The sequence below is a fragment of the Microcaecilia unicolor genome, chromosome 6, assembly GCF_901765095.1.
Source record: "Microcaecilia unicolor chromosome 6, aMicUni1.1, whole genome shotgun sequence".
In the NCBI taxonomy this organism is placed as follows: Eukaryota; Metazoa; Chordata; class Amphibia; order Gymnophiona; family Siphonopidae; genus Microcaecilia; species Microcaecilia unicolor.
The window spans coordinates 36,304,494-36,318,514 of NC_044036.1; the positions used below are offsets into that span (position 1 = coordinate 36,304,494).

Genomic DNA, 14,021 nt, shown 5'->3' on the forward strand with positions numbered 1-14,021 from the left:
AGCCGGATCGCAGTGCCGGCCGAAAAGAAAGAAAGGCAGCACTTGGAAAAGGGGAGGGAGGCGACGACCATGATACTCGGAGCTCCAAAGACGCAGCCTAAATGGCTACGGGACGGGCACTCCGGTCGCGAAGACAACAGTCTGCAAATCGGAAGGAAGGAGCCAGGGAGGTGGGGTCTGGAACTCAGAGAGCGGGAGGGGTGGGTCTGGAAATGGGAGGGGGGGTCGAGAAGGAACAGAAATCATCAGTGGCCAATAAGAAAGGAGCAGGGGAAGGAGAAAAAAGAGAAGAGACATCAGATTGGCCAATAGAAGGGAGAGGGGAGGAGCCGCAATGCAGGGAGCAGCAAATCAGCACAAAACGGGGCGGACCCAGCGGACGACGACCCTAGAACACGGAGGGAGGGTGGAGATGACCCTGGAACATGGAGGGAGGGGGGACAACGACCCTGGAACACGGAGGGGGGGGATGACCCTGGAACACAGAGAAAGGGGGAAGACGACCCTGAAACACGGAGGGAGAGAGGGGGGTCGATGACCCTGAAACACGGAGGGAGGGGGTACACTGGAACTGGGTGGGGGGGGGGGGGGCCAGGCACACACACTGTCTCTCACAGACACACACTCGCACACTCTGACACACACACGCAAATTCACTCTCTCTCACACAGTCACTCTCTCACACAAACTCTCAAACATGCACACTCCAAGGAAAACGTTGCTAGCACCCGTTTCATTTGTGTCTGAAACGGACCTTTTCTACTAGTTGCTTAATAAATGGACAGTGATGGCATATTTTAATTATACCCAGGCCTATCAACATCCAAGCCTCGAAGGCCTGAGGTCTGTAGAGATGAAAGCAAGACTAGGAAAGTTCCAGCAATATCTTGTGGGGGTGATTGTTTACAGGGCTGACTCAAAAATCAGCATTAGGGGCTATGTTGTACTTCACTACTATTTCTAACTGCAACTCTTTTTTTAATACTACTTTATTTTTGTTTTTGATGTATGTTTAGCGATTAATGATACAGTGTGATACATTGAAAGAGACCAATGAAGAGCTCCGATGTTCCCAGATGCAGCAGGATCATCTGACTCAAGCAGGTATATGAGAAATTAAATTAATAAATTGATTCTTATCTGTCCAGAAGAAAATCTGATTTGTATATCTGTTTCTTCAGGGATGGCAGCTCTAAAAGGTAATGATAACCTTGCTGCTGAACTTCTGCCAGTTGAATATAGGTAAGGAGAAGTCAGTGTTCTGCCATTTCTTTGTACAGCGATATCCTCATCCAGTTTGTGTAAGACAGAGTTTCAGAAATATCTCTTATCTCATGTTACTTCACTTCTTTCAGTTTATCACTTTGAGTGATTTAAATAGTTTGCCTTATGGTAATAAGAAAGTGAAAGCTGTTTTTCTGTAGACCAGTAGGATGAATCAGCCACACAAATGAATGATCGCCATCCAGTGGCACCTGTATGGAGCTTTTCTTCAGAAGCTTTTTTTCCGGGGCATTCTTTCCATTTTCTATTTCTTTTCTCTCCTCCTTTCTTCTTCACTTCCTGCTGTATATCTATCGTTCACATTCAACTTTCTTCCATTTTTTTTCTGCCTTCTCAAATCTATCTAGTTTTGATCTCTTCCCTTCCCTTCATTCATAGGCAGCATCTCTTTCTTTGTCCCCTTTACCTTCTCCCATGTCTCTCCAAACTTGCCTTTGAGGCTAGTGGCACTGAAGACACAGTGCTTCTGTCCCTCCTGAAGCCCTTCCTCCGTAGCATCCCACCCACCAGAATCATGAAGTTCAGTCAGGGGAGACAGGATGCTATGGAGGAAAGGTTTCAGACTGTCCAGAAGCAGTGTGTCTTTAGTTCCACTGGCCTTACAGCAAGTTCAGAGGGCTGCCAAGGGGAAAGGGGAGGGAGAAAGATGCTGGAGTGCACATGTGGTGTGGGAGGGAGGAAGGGGCAGGAGAGGAAGAGATTTGCCAGAAAGAGAGATACCACACTATGAGAGGGAGAGAGAGAGGTGCCAGATCACAGCGTTGCATATGTCTAAATGATAAGAAGTAGAGTAGTAGATCATGGGGCAAAGAGCATGGAGCCTAATGGGTTAATTGCATTAAATGTATTAATGTGAGTTACATGCAGCCCTGAGGCTGCACATTACCCTTATAGGGCAGAGCTCATGTCTTTAGTCTCTTCTCCATCTGCTGGTTGATAGGAGAAGATATATATATAGAGAGAGAAATTGAGATTGTTTGGATTTGTTGATTTCCTTATCCTTACCAGACCAGTCCAGAACCTTTGGGTTATGCCTGTCAACCAGCAGATGGAGACAAACTAAAGACTTGTGAGCTCTGCACTATAAGTGCACTGTACAGCCTAAGGTCTTCTGTATTTTTTTATCTCTAGCAGATGGTGATGAGCGTACCATGCAGCTTCTGGGCTAGTTGGAGAACAGGGCCCATCTGGTAAAGGCTGATCAAGGCTATGATGCCTTATGGGTGCAATTAGATCTTACCGCAGACTTTGACAGTATCGCATCCCAAATTGTTGCAACGTCTCAGTGACATTGGTATTAAATCAACAGTACTGCAATGGTTTGCTTCTTATTCCACTTATCATGCTCACTTAGTTTGTTGGAATCATGAGCTCTCTTCAAAGAAGTCTTTAAAATAGGGTCTTCGACAAGGATCACTTATTTTGCCCACTGTTTTTAATTTGTATTTGGAATCATTGTCAAAGCTGTTGGAGAACTGGGAATTTGACTTCCACTTTTTTGCTGATGATATTCAGCTTATTTTTGTGAAAGATAATCAAAGAGGAAATTTCTCGCGGTTTAATTGCAGACTCCAGATTCTAACAGACTGAATGAGCAGGTATGATCTCATTCTGAACGTGGATAAATCGTTGGCTATGTGGCTTTCACGCAAACATAACAGCTTGAGAGTTTTGCTAGTGATATATGGCAAACTTCTGCTTTTGAAGTCTATGGTTACTCTTGGGGTCTAGTGTAATAATGCTTTGAATTTCAAATTGCAAATAGGTCATATTGTGAAATCTTTTACTATCTGTGTATGCTACGACAGCTGAAATCCATACTAACTTAAGACAACTTGATAAAACTGGTATGCTTCTATTACCAGCAGGTTGGACTATTGTAATTCTCTTTTGGTTGGCTCTAGCAAAGCCAGTTTACAATTGCTGCAGCTAGTTCAAAATACGGCTACCCAACTAATCACTGGAATTAAGAAAATGGAACACATTACTCCATTCTATCAGATGCACTGGCTGCCAGATTCCAAATGCATTGATTTCAAATTGTTGTGTCTTGTATATAAAGCGCTTCAGTTAGGTTGCCCTGTGTATCTTTCAAGAAAATTGATTAAAACATTCCCCTTTACGGGCATTTTGTTCGTCTCAAAAAGGATTTCTTCATCTTCCAGGCCTTAACATTATCAAGCTTTCTTCAGCTAGGAATCTCTCATACGTGGGACCATTTTAATGGAATTCCTTGTCTGAAGATCTTCATGAAGTCTCTTCTTATTTTGCCTTTCGAAAACTAAGTCATTCCTATTTCAACAATATTATAGTTAATGTATGTTCTTAAGATATAAGATTTGTGTGTTACAAAGACAGGACAAGGACCTTCGTTCCCCAGTAGGACTGTAGTGTGGGGCTCTGGTCTGTAGATAAAAGAAGGCTTCAGTGATTGTTGGGGGGCGGGGAGAGTCACTTCAGTTGCTTTAACCAAGTGGATTGGGGGGAGTCCAGTGGAAGTTCTTTCCTTGGCTTCCACATCAAAGCAGAGATGTCTGCAGGCACTGGACAATCAGAAGTCCCGATTGGTGGGAGATCACCGAAAACAAAAGCAGATTCCTTGCCAGAGCAGCTTGAGAAGTGGGACGTCTATCAAACAGGGAGATGGCCTGACCATATTTGTCTCTTCTCTTCAGAAGGGACCTGAAGGGAAGAAAACCTGTAGTGATTTCCACTGTAATGCCAGTACAGGAGACCCTATCTTGATGGAGAATAGTGAGTCTTCCAAAGCATTTCCAATTTAGCAAACCATTCAAGTTCTTATTTTGGTGGAGTGAAAGGTCCCTGAGATGGGACTAAGAATGGGCAGCATCATGGCTAAGCTGTACTGTTTGCTTTCTGAAGAGAAGGAGAAGCTAAAACAGTCTGAGGTAGGTGCCTTGGTAACACTGGTTACCAAAAAGACTACTATCTCTATGAAAGGAGGCTTCATTCTAAAGAATGTGCAGGATCACAAATTAGAGATATGGCTTCAACAAGCATTTGATATTTGCTCTGAGTTTCCAGGCAGCAGTTTACAGTGCCTATGTTTCTAGCGCCTAGCGCTTCCCTTTGGTGGATCCAGCAGGGCCAAGGGCTGGCTCAGGGGGAAGAAGTGGAAGAGTTCTCAAGCACTGCCTATCTGGAGAGGAATCTGGCTTTCATGACAGATGCTCTTTATGACCTAATTGGAGCTTCCGCAAGAATATATCTGTGGCAGTCTCTGCAAGATGGCTTTTATGGCTCTGTAATTGGTCTGCAGATACTGGCTCAAAAATCCATCTCAGCAGACATCCTTTCAGGGGCAAACAGCTTTTTTGGTGAAGTCCGGAAAACCCTTGGCAAAGGAGAACCTAAGCAGTAGAAATTACCAGAAAAAGAGGGCATCCTGGTCCAACCTTACCTGAATGACCAGTTGATTCAATCAAAGTTTTCAGGAAAGTTATGCCACATCACAGGTGGTGTAGTTCCTGGAGTGGTTGTGCTAGGTGGTCAATCCAGCCAGGAACAAACTCAAGTCCTCTCAGGTGCTGGAATACCTAAGGGTCTGCTTCGAAACAAGCAAGGATGGATATTCCTGTGGCCGACAAGGACAAAGAAGCTTCAGTCGCAAGTGCAAAGCCTTCTGAGCAGCAGGAGGTTGCAGGCCTGAAATTAGCTTCAGGTGTTTGGATACATAGCATATTGTGTTGTCATTGCAAGTAGAATACAATGCCATGTTTTGTATTGTTGTTTGAATTTTTTTACTGCTCTAATTGCCTATTGCTCATGTTTGATCTATTCTTACTGTACACCGCCTTGAGTGAATTCCTTCAAAAAGGCGGTAAATAAATCCTAATAAATAAATAACAGCAGCAGCAGCAGCAGCGACTGGAGGTGATTCAGTGGGCCCAAGCACACATATATCCCTTTCAGAAAGCTCTTCTGTTTTACTGATCACCATAGACACCGGAATTGGAGGTGAGGTGCTTGCTCCTGGGAGAGGCGAGGAGGAGTCTGGGTTGATGTCTTCACAACCTCAGTTTGGAACAGGGCATGATCTTGGAGCCTCTGGAGTGGGTGATTTGTAACCATGGAGGTCAGTCTCAAGGGCTGGGGGGCTCATTGCCTGGGGCAGGTGACACAGAGACTCTGGTCCAAGGAAGAGGCGAAGTGGTCCATAAACAGATTGAAGACCAGAGCGGTCTGCCAAGCTCAGGTGGCTTTCCAGTCATGGATGCAAGGTTGGACAATATAACAGCAGTAGCCTATGTGAATTGCAAAGTAGAGATAGATGGTGAGCCTGATGGTCTGATAGATCTGTCCATAGTTCAAGTGGATTATTAGAGCAGAAATCTCTTGGAGCCAGGAGAGTGGCGTCTATCCCAAGAAGCCTTTGCACTGATAGTGGAATGTTGGGAGCCATCTGGTTATGGACTTGATGGTGTCAGTTGAGAGATCTATAGTTGGAAGGAATAGATGCCCTAGTTCAGGTGTGGCCCCAGGATGGATTGCTTTATGTGTTTCTGCTGTGGCTGTAGTTGGGTCAGGTCATGCAGTGAATGAAGGTCACGGAAGGCAGGTGGTGTTAGTAGTTCTGGGCTGGCCACAGAGGCCATTTATTTTTATTTTATTTATTTATTTATTTATTTGTTTGTTTGGATTTATTAACCGCCTTTATGATGAGATTCACTCAAGTCGGTGTACAGTAGGTATAGTTTAACATCAAACTTACAATTTTGTTAACAGCATAACAATAGTAAAATCTACAAGTATAAACATAAATACAATACATACAGCAAATTGAAAACTAATAACAGGACTACCATGAAACAGGATCAGAAATATACACATTTAACTGCATTGAAATTCAAATAACAGAGATATAATACGATGTGAGAATAATACTAATGAAATATCTAATAAGCACACAATTAGAATATTCAAATAACATTGCTGTGATACTAATGCTTTTCTACAATACTGCTTACTGTATAGCTGAGGGGCCAAATGCAAAATATATAGATGGGGAAAGATGCATGGTATGGAAATCTGATGTGTCTCAAGTTAGTGTCCCCAATGAAGTTTCCAGTGGTGGAAAATCTTCTGGTGCAAAGTCCAGTTCACATGCCAAATCTGTCTCCATTTGGACTTATGACCTAGCTCTTGAGAGGACAAGGCTGCAAAAGAGAGGATATTCAGGTAAGGTGATAGCTACTATGTTGAAGTCAAGGAAGAGGTCTACTTCCTTGGCTTTATGTAAGGAATCTGGTGCAGTTTTGAAGGTTGGTTTCAGGAGAGACATCTTATGCCACTTGGGGCTTGGATTTTGGAATTCATGAAGGATGGGCTAGATAGGGAGTTGTCCTTATTCTCCCTGAAAGTACAGGTGGCAATATTGGCATGCTGTAGAGGATTAGTAAGAGGTAAGATGTTAGCCTCTCATCAGATGTAGTTAAATTTTTGAGAGGAGTTAAGCTGATTAGACCTCAACACTTCTTACTTCACCTTGACATTTGAATTTGGTGCTCTCAGCCTCTTTACGCCCTTGAAGGATGTCACCTTAGAGGATGCTACCTTGAAGTCGATATTTCTGGATTTCAGGGTTGCAGGCCTTTTCATGTAGAGAGCCCATTTTAGTGTTCTCAAAGGTGGAGGTAGTGCTGCATCCTTCCTCTCCTTTCTCTTGGAGGATGTTTCGGCATTTCATGTCAACCAGAATATGTCTTTGCCAGTTTTGGGAGACTCGAAAGGGGTTGTGGATCAGTGCCGCCTCTATCTGTTGTATATAAGTAGAGTATTGCACAAGTATCTTTGGTGTCCAGAAGAGTTTTGTCGCTCAGATCATTTATTTGCAGTGTTTGGAGGTCAGAAGAAGGGACATGCAATGGCAAAAGCATTGATTGCACATTGGATTAAAGAGATTTCTTTGGCATACATCCTTCAGGGCCATCCAGTGCATCTACCTCTTAAGACATATTTGATCAGGGGGCAGGTGGCATTGTGGGCAGAGACCAGCCTTATTTCCCCCTCAGGACATTTGCAGGGTGGCCATTTGGTCGTCCTTCCATTCCTTTATGAAACAACTGTTGGTTGAAGGTGCAAGCACGGCAGGATGCAGTTTTTGCTGATAAGTGTTTGTTTCAGTATATGGATGGGCCCTTCCTAAGCCTGTTTTGGTATTTACCAAGCATTTGGACCAGTCTAGAGGGATTCTAAGGAAGGAGAAATTAGGTCTTATCTGCTAATTTTCTTTCCTTTAGTCCCTCCAGACTGGTCCAGAACCCATCCTTGTTCAGTGTAGCAGTGGTGAGACAGTTAATGTGTGTAGAATATAAATGGCAGTGGGCTAGAGATGTAAGGGAGGGTAAGGGTAATGGGATTTGATATACTGCCTTTCTGTGGGACAATCAAAGTGGTTTACATTTATTATATGCAGGTGCTTTCTGTGTCCCTAGTGGGCTCACAATCTAAGTATTCTACCTGGACCAATGGAGGGTTAAGTGACTTGCCCAGTCACAAGAAGGCACAGTGGGAATTGAACCCAGCTCCCCAGGTTTTCAGCCCACTACACTAACCACTAGGCTACTCTGCCACTCTGTTTTTGGTGTAAAAAAATAAATTAAAAATGAGAACTAAACAAATCCACTAAAGTGAACAGTTGATATGTTTTTCATTAGTTGGTCAGTTATGATTAGTTCCCCAACTTCTTAGAGGGTATCATTACTTTTCTTGATTCCTGGTTTCTACTTTCTGCTTTGGTGTGAAAGTACTGACTAACTAAGTATTGCACAGGGTTATTTTAGGTTTACATTGTTGTCAGTGGTTCTCAATCGCCATCTGCTGGTAGGAGTGCATAACCCAATTGTCTGGTCCAGTCTGGAAGGTCTAAAAAGAATTAGCAGGTAGGACTTAATTTCTCCATTTCAGAGAAGGACAGATTGATTTTGTTTTTGGAGGTACAAGGAAGAGCAAAGCAAACGCTAAGGCTATTGTTGCCCATTAGCTCAAAGAGATGATTTCTTCAATATATATTCTGATTCAGAAGCAGCTGCCTCAAACATGGAGAGCACATACAGGATGACAGCCTCTTGGGTGGAGTCACACATGTGGTGGCACTGGTTGACATTTGCAGGGCTGCAACATGGTTGCCACTTCATCCATTTGAGAGGCACTATCAGCTCAGTGTAGGGGTACAAGCAGAGGCTACGCTTGGAGCTAAAGTTATTTGGGCAGGGATATCAGAGACTCACCCTTCTTAAGGATTTCTTTGCTTCATCCCAGAGGTCCTATACTGGTTTAGTGAAGATGCTAAGGAAGGAGAAATTAAGTCTTACCTGTTGATAATCTTTCCTTTAGTCCTATCAGACCAGTTCAGAGACCCTCCTGAGGATTATATCTTCTATACATATAAAACACACCTCCAACGTTCTATGAAGCCTCCACAAGCCCCAACGTTCTAAATGCATGGTGGCGAAACCCACAATCGTCCATGAGTGCTGGCCCCGCCCTCACGTCAAACGTGATGACGTTGAGGGCGGAACAATGTCACTCAACCAATCGCATTGCTCCGCCCTCGACATCAACACGTTTGACGCGAGGGCGGGGCCAACACTCAAGGACGAATGAGGGTTTCAACACCATGCACACATGTTGCCAACAACACATGTTGCCATCGCTCCCCCCCACCACCCACCCCAAGGTAACAACACCCTGCTCCACCCTCTCCCCAGTCGCACCACCCACTGTTCCACCATTCACTCCCCCCACCCCCCCCCCAAACAGATTGCTGGACAGTCCTCACTGCCGCGCACCCCCCCCCCCTCCAGTCACATACAAAAAAAAAAAAAAAAGAACCGCCGCACACCCACACCCCCACAGAGTCAACACCCTTCACCCCTACACCCCCTCAAGTTGCCAACACTACCACCCTCCACCCCACCCCCACATGTTGCCACAGCTCCCACGACCTCCCCCAAGGTCACAACACACAGTGTTCCACCCTCCGCCCCCTCCCGAGTAGCACCACCCACTGCTCCGCTCTCCACCCCCCCCAAACAGGTCGCCGCAGCTCACCCCACCCCCTCCGTCAGATACTAAGGAAAAAAAAAAAAGAGACAGCGCCGCTCAAACACACACACGCACCGCCAAAGTCACCACCTCTCACCCCTACACCCCCCAGGTTGCAAACAATAACACCCCCACACACACATGTTGCAACCGCTCCCCCTCCACCCACCCCCGAGTTCAAAACACCCAGTGCTTTACCCTCCAACCCCTCCCCAAAGTCGCAACACCCAGTGCTACACCCTCCAACCCCTCTCTGTTTCAACTCCCCATTGCAACGCAGCCGTCATTTGAAACCAAAAGTAAATTGCTGTTGGACCCCGCCCCCATCCCACAGTCACCCTCACCCACCCTCCAGCAGTCGCTCACACAACGTTCCGCCTCCCTGCCTCTCCACTCCGACTCCGGCAATGCTGCTGAACGCAAATAAAATACACTTTAGCAAGTAGAGGAGTGTGGTAGCCGTGTTAGTCCACTCTTAAGGTTATCAATAGAAATCAAACAAAATAAAACATGGAAAAGAAAATAAGATACCTTTTTTTTATTGGACATAACTTAATACATTTCTTGATTAGCTTTCGAAGGTTGCCCTTCTTCGTCAGATCGGAAATAAGCAAATGTGCTAGCTGACAGTGTATATAAGTGAAAACATTCAAGCATTACTATGACAGTCTGACAGGGTGGGAAGATGGGGGTGGGTAGGAGGTATGCATGGGGACATCAAAGCATATCATTGATATTCTAACAGGATGGGTGTGGATAGGTGAGGGGAGGGGTGATCAACAGTGATTTCACAGTGAGAATCCTGAAAGGTAACTTTGAAACCATACAAGAACGTAAGACCTTTGAAGTCAGAATGATTGAATATTTTAACACCCAACAGAAAGGACTTAACAAGGATCTGGGTTTCCTAGCCCATTACAAACCATAAAGTTGTAATTCTCTGTTGATCACCCCTCCCCTCACCTATCCACACCCATCCTGTTAGAATATCAATGATATGCTTTGATGTCCCCATGCATACCTCCTACCAAACCCATTCTCCCACCCTGTCAGACTGTCATAGTAATGCTTGAATGTTTTCACTTATATACACTGTCAGCTAGCACATTTGTTTATTTCCGATCTGACGAAGAAGGGCAACCTTCGAAAGCTAATCAAGAAATGTATTAAGTTATGTCCAATAAAAAAAGGTATCATTTTATTTTATTTTCCATGTTTTATTTTGTTTGATTTCTATTGATAACTCTAAGCAAGGAAGCCCTTTGGTTAATCTCTGTTTCCTCCCCCCCAACACAGCCGTCATTCACATACACTCAAACCAAGCACATCCACATTGTCGGTTTTATTTCCTTCTTACATCTGAAACACATCAAAGGCTGTTTCTACAGCAAAAACTGCGTCTTAACAGGTAAAGGACAAAAGGATTTGGGGATGAGGACCCTGAAACTCTGAGGGAGGGTGGGGTGATCCTGAAACTGGAAGGGACCCTGGAACTCGGAATAAGGGAGAGGGGATGAGCCTGGAACTCGGTCGGAGGGAGGAGGGACCCTGGAACTGGGAGGGAGGAGGGAGGGGCCCCTGGCGCACACACTGATTCTCACACACACACACTGTCTCTCTCATGGACACACTCGCACCCAGTCTCACTCTCTCTCTCACACACACACACTCGCACATTCACTCTCGCTCTCTCTCTCTCTCTGTCTGTCACACAATTACTCTCACACACACTCTCTGAAACATACACACTCCGAGGAAAATTCTCACACACACACTCCCTCTCACATGGACACACCCAGTCACACTCTCTATCACACACATACACACTCGCACATTCACTCTCTCTCACTCACACAGTCACTCTCACACACACTCTCTCAAACATACACACTCCGAGGAAAATTCACACACACACTCTCTCTCATGGACACACTCGCACCCAGTCTCACTCTCTCTCTATCACACACAGTCACTATAACACACACTCTCTCAAACATACACACTCCGATGACAACCTTGCTAGCGCCCGTTTCATTTCAGTCAGAAACGGGCCTTTTTCACTAGTGTGTTTTTAAGAGCTCTAGTTTATGAATTCTACTGCATGCTTAAGGTTTCCTGTCAGGTTTCAGAGTTATGTTTTCTATAACCTTTTTTCTGAAAATTGTTGAATATTAATAGATCAAGATATATACTGAAAGAAACATCTAAGCTCCATTGCTTTGTCATTCAAAATACTGAAGACCTGAGACTGCAAAGTTCCCTTATAGGGCAGAGTTCACGTCTTTAGTCTCTGTCTGTCTGCTGATTGACAGGCATAACCCACAGGTTCTGGACTGGTCTAGTAGGACTAATGGAAAGAAAAGTACTGGGTAAGACCTAATTTCTGCTAATTTATTTGAATTTATTTACTGCCTTTTTGAAGAAATTCACCCAAGATGGTGTACAGCTAGAATAAACTAGACATAGGCAATAGACAATTGTTCTCCCCCCTCTTTCCCCCTTCCAAAACGTTTTTAGCTTGGTATTCCTGCATATTTGGATGGTTTAATCCTCCTTATATATGGAGAAAATGTACCGTTCATTTCCCTTTTTTGGAGTTCTTCTCTAAGCTATTACATATTATTATTATTATTTATTTGGATTTTGCTCACACACTTTTCAGTAGTAGCTCAAGGTGAGTTACATTCAGATACACTGGGTATTTCTCTGTCCCTGGAAGGCTCACAATCTAATTTTGTACCTGAGGCAATAGAGAGTTAAGTGACTTGCCCAAGATCACAAGGAGCAGTAGTGGGATTTGAACCATCCACCTCTGGATGTCAAGACTGGTGCTCTAACCACTAGGCCGCCACTCCACTCCACGTAGAACTTGAGGGGTGGCTCACACATCAGTAGCAGGATGGGAAGTTCCACACATGGCAAAAAATAAGCTTTCTAGGCTTTAGTACAACGTTTGAAGAAGTTCTCTATGTGATTGATTATCTTTCTTCCATGGAGAACACATATTACAGGTAAGCAACTTTGTTCTATGAATAGATTTCCCAATGTTTGTCAGCTTAGATTTTTAAATGATTTGCCCTTATCTGGATCAAGGTGACTTCTACAAGAGTAGGTGCCTGACTCGTGCTTTGATTCTGCTTCCTTCTCCCTCCAAATCTGGGAACAAATGTAGTTGGAATTTGTTTTGCTTCTGGATTGGACCAGCCCTTATATACAATTTTACATGAGTTGAGCAGTTCTAACAAAGAACATGCAAGTGATCTACAGTAACTACAGATATTCAATGAATCATAATAAGATTTAAAGTACCTAAGATCAGCATACACCACTCTTGGACCTCACTAATAGCACATTTTTGTGGCTGGTTCTAGTCATAACAAAAAATGGAACGGGCCCCACGGACCCATTTCATTTCCATTCATTTTATATATGTTTGGTTATGTGCTTTTCATAGAGCAAAATCTGTACCATTTATGGTAGGGGCTGGCATTCAGGACAAAGCACCTTCACAAAGATGGTTCTTTATTTTTGATTTGTTTTGTTTGTGAGGAGGTAATTAATGTTGTTAAATGTTCAGCGGTGTCTAAAATGTGTGTTATTTTAAAATTTTGTCCTTTATTTCATTGTTGTGGACTGCAGAGAAGTATTCATACGACTACAGCATGAGAACAAGATGCTTCGTTTGCAACAGGAGGGATCAGAGAATGAGCGCATCCAAGAACTGCAAGACCAGTTGGACGAAAGGCAACGCACCACGAGCCAACTGGAAACTGAAAATAGGTAACTTTTGGTGGTGGTTTTCTGTTACAATAAAAACTAATCTATAATAGAAGTCGCTGATGTCTCTAAGCAGGAACATGGTTTCTGTTACCCGGTTTCTACCATTATTTGTCCCATATACTTCCTTTGATCTCATCTGATCTCTGGCACTATTTTTAAATTGTGCAGCACTAGCCTGAGGTTTGCAAATGCTTACAAGTAGCCAAGGTAATAAATATTGGATAGCTTCTAGAACATTTCCTTTATTTGACTTAGGTAATCCCCTTCAGTGTACCCAACAGACAATTGCAATTAATATTTCATTTTGGTTCCAGCATTGGGTACCCAGGAGCCACTGCAATTAAGATAGCCTCTTAAACTGTTCAGCCAGAGAATATATCAGGCTTACTGGAAAAAAAATGTTTGATACTAAAAGTCCTAATTTACATGTGGTATAGAGATGTACAGGTCAAGACATGCTGAATCCCAGTGGTATTTTCGAAAAGAATTGGCCTTTTCTAAAATATATGCAAGAGTGCATGTGTATTTGCCATCACGTGCAGCAGGAGCAGCCATTTGACAATAAGTACATAAGTAATGCCATACTGGGAAAAGACCAAGGGTCCATCGAGCCCAGCATCTTGTCCACGACAGCGGCCAATCCAGGCCAAGGGCACCTGGCAAGCTTCCCAAACGTACAAACATTCTATACATGTTATTCCTGGGATTTTGGATATTTCCAAGTCCGTTTAGTAGCGGTTTATGGACTTGTCCTTTAGGAAACCGTCCAACCCCTTTTTAAACTCTGCTAAGCTAACCGCCTTCACCACATTTTCCGGCAATGATGCACATTAGAAAAAATTAGCAGCATAGACCCAGCAGCTTCCACATGGATGTGTTGGCACGTTCAC

General features: G+C 43.9%; 1 protein-coding gene across 1 annotated transcript in view; it reads left to right on the forward strand.

Moving 5' to 3' along the window:
* Positions 1–14,021, forward strand: part of HOOK1 (hook microtubule tethering protein 1) — a 140,301-nt gene that overhangs the window by 95,195 nt on the left and 31,085 nt on the right. The window contains exons 13-15 of the mRNA XM_030206091.1: positions 1,017–1,104; positions 1,182–1,242; positions 12,991–13,131. Coding sequence (XP_030061951.1) covers positions 1,017–1,104; positions 1,182–1,242; positions 12,991–13,131 — 290 coding nt within the window. The remainder of the gene's footprint in view (positions 1–1,016; positions 1,105–1,181; positions 1,243–12,990; positions 13,132–14,021) is intronic.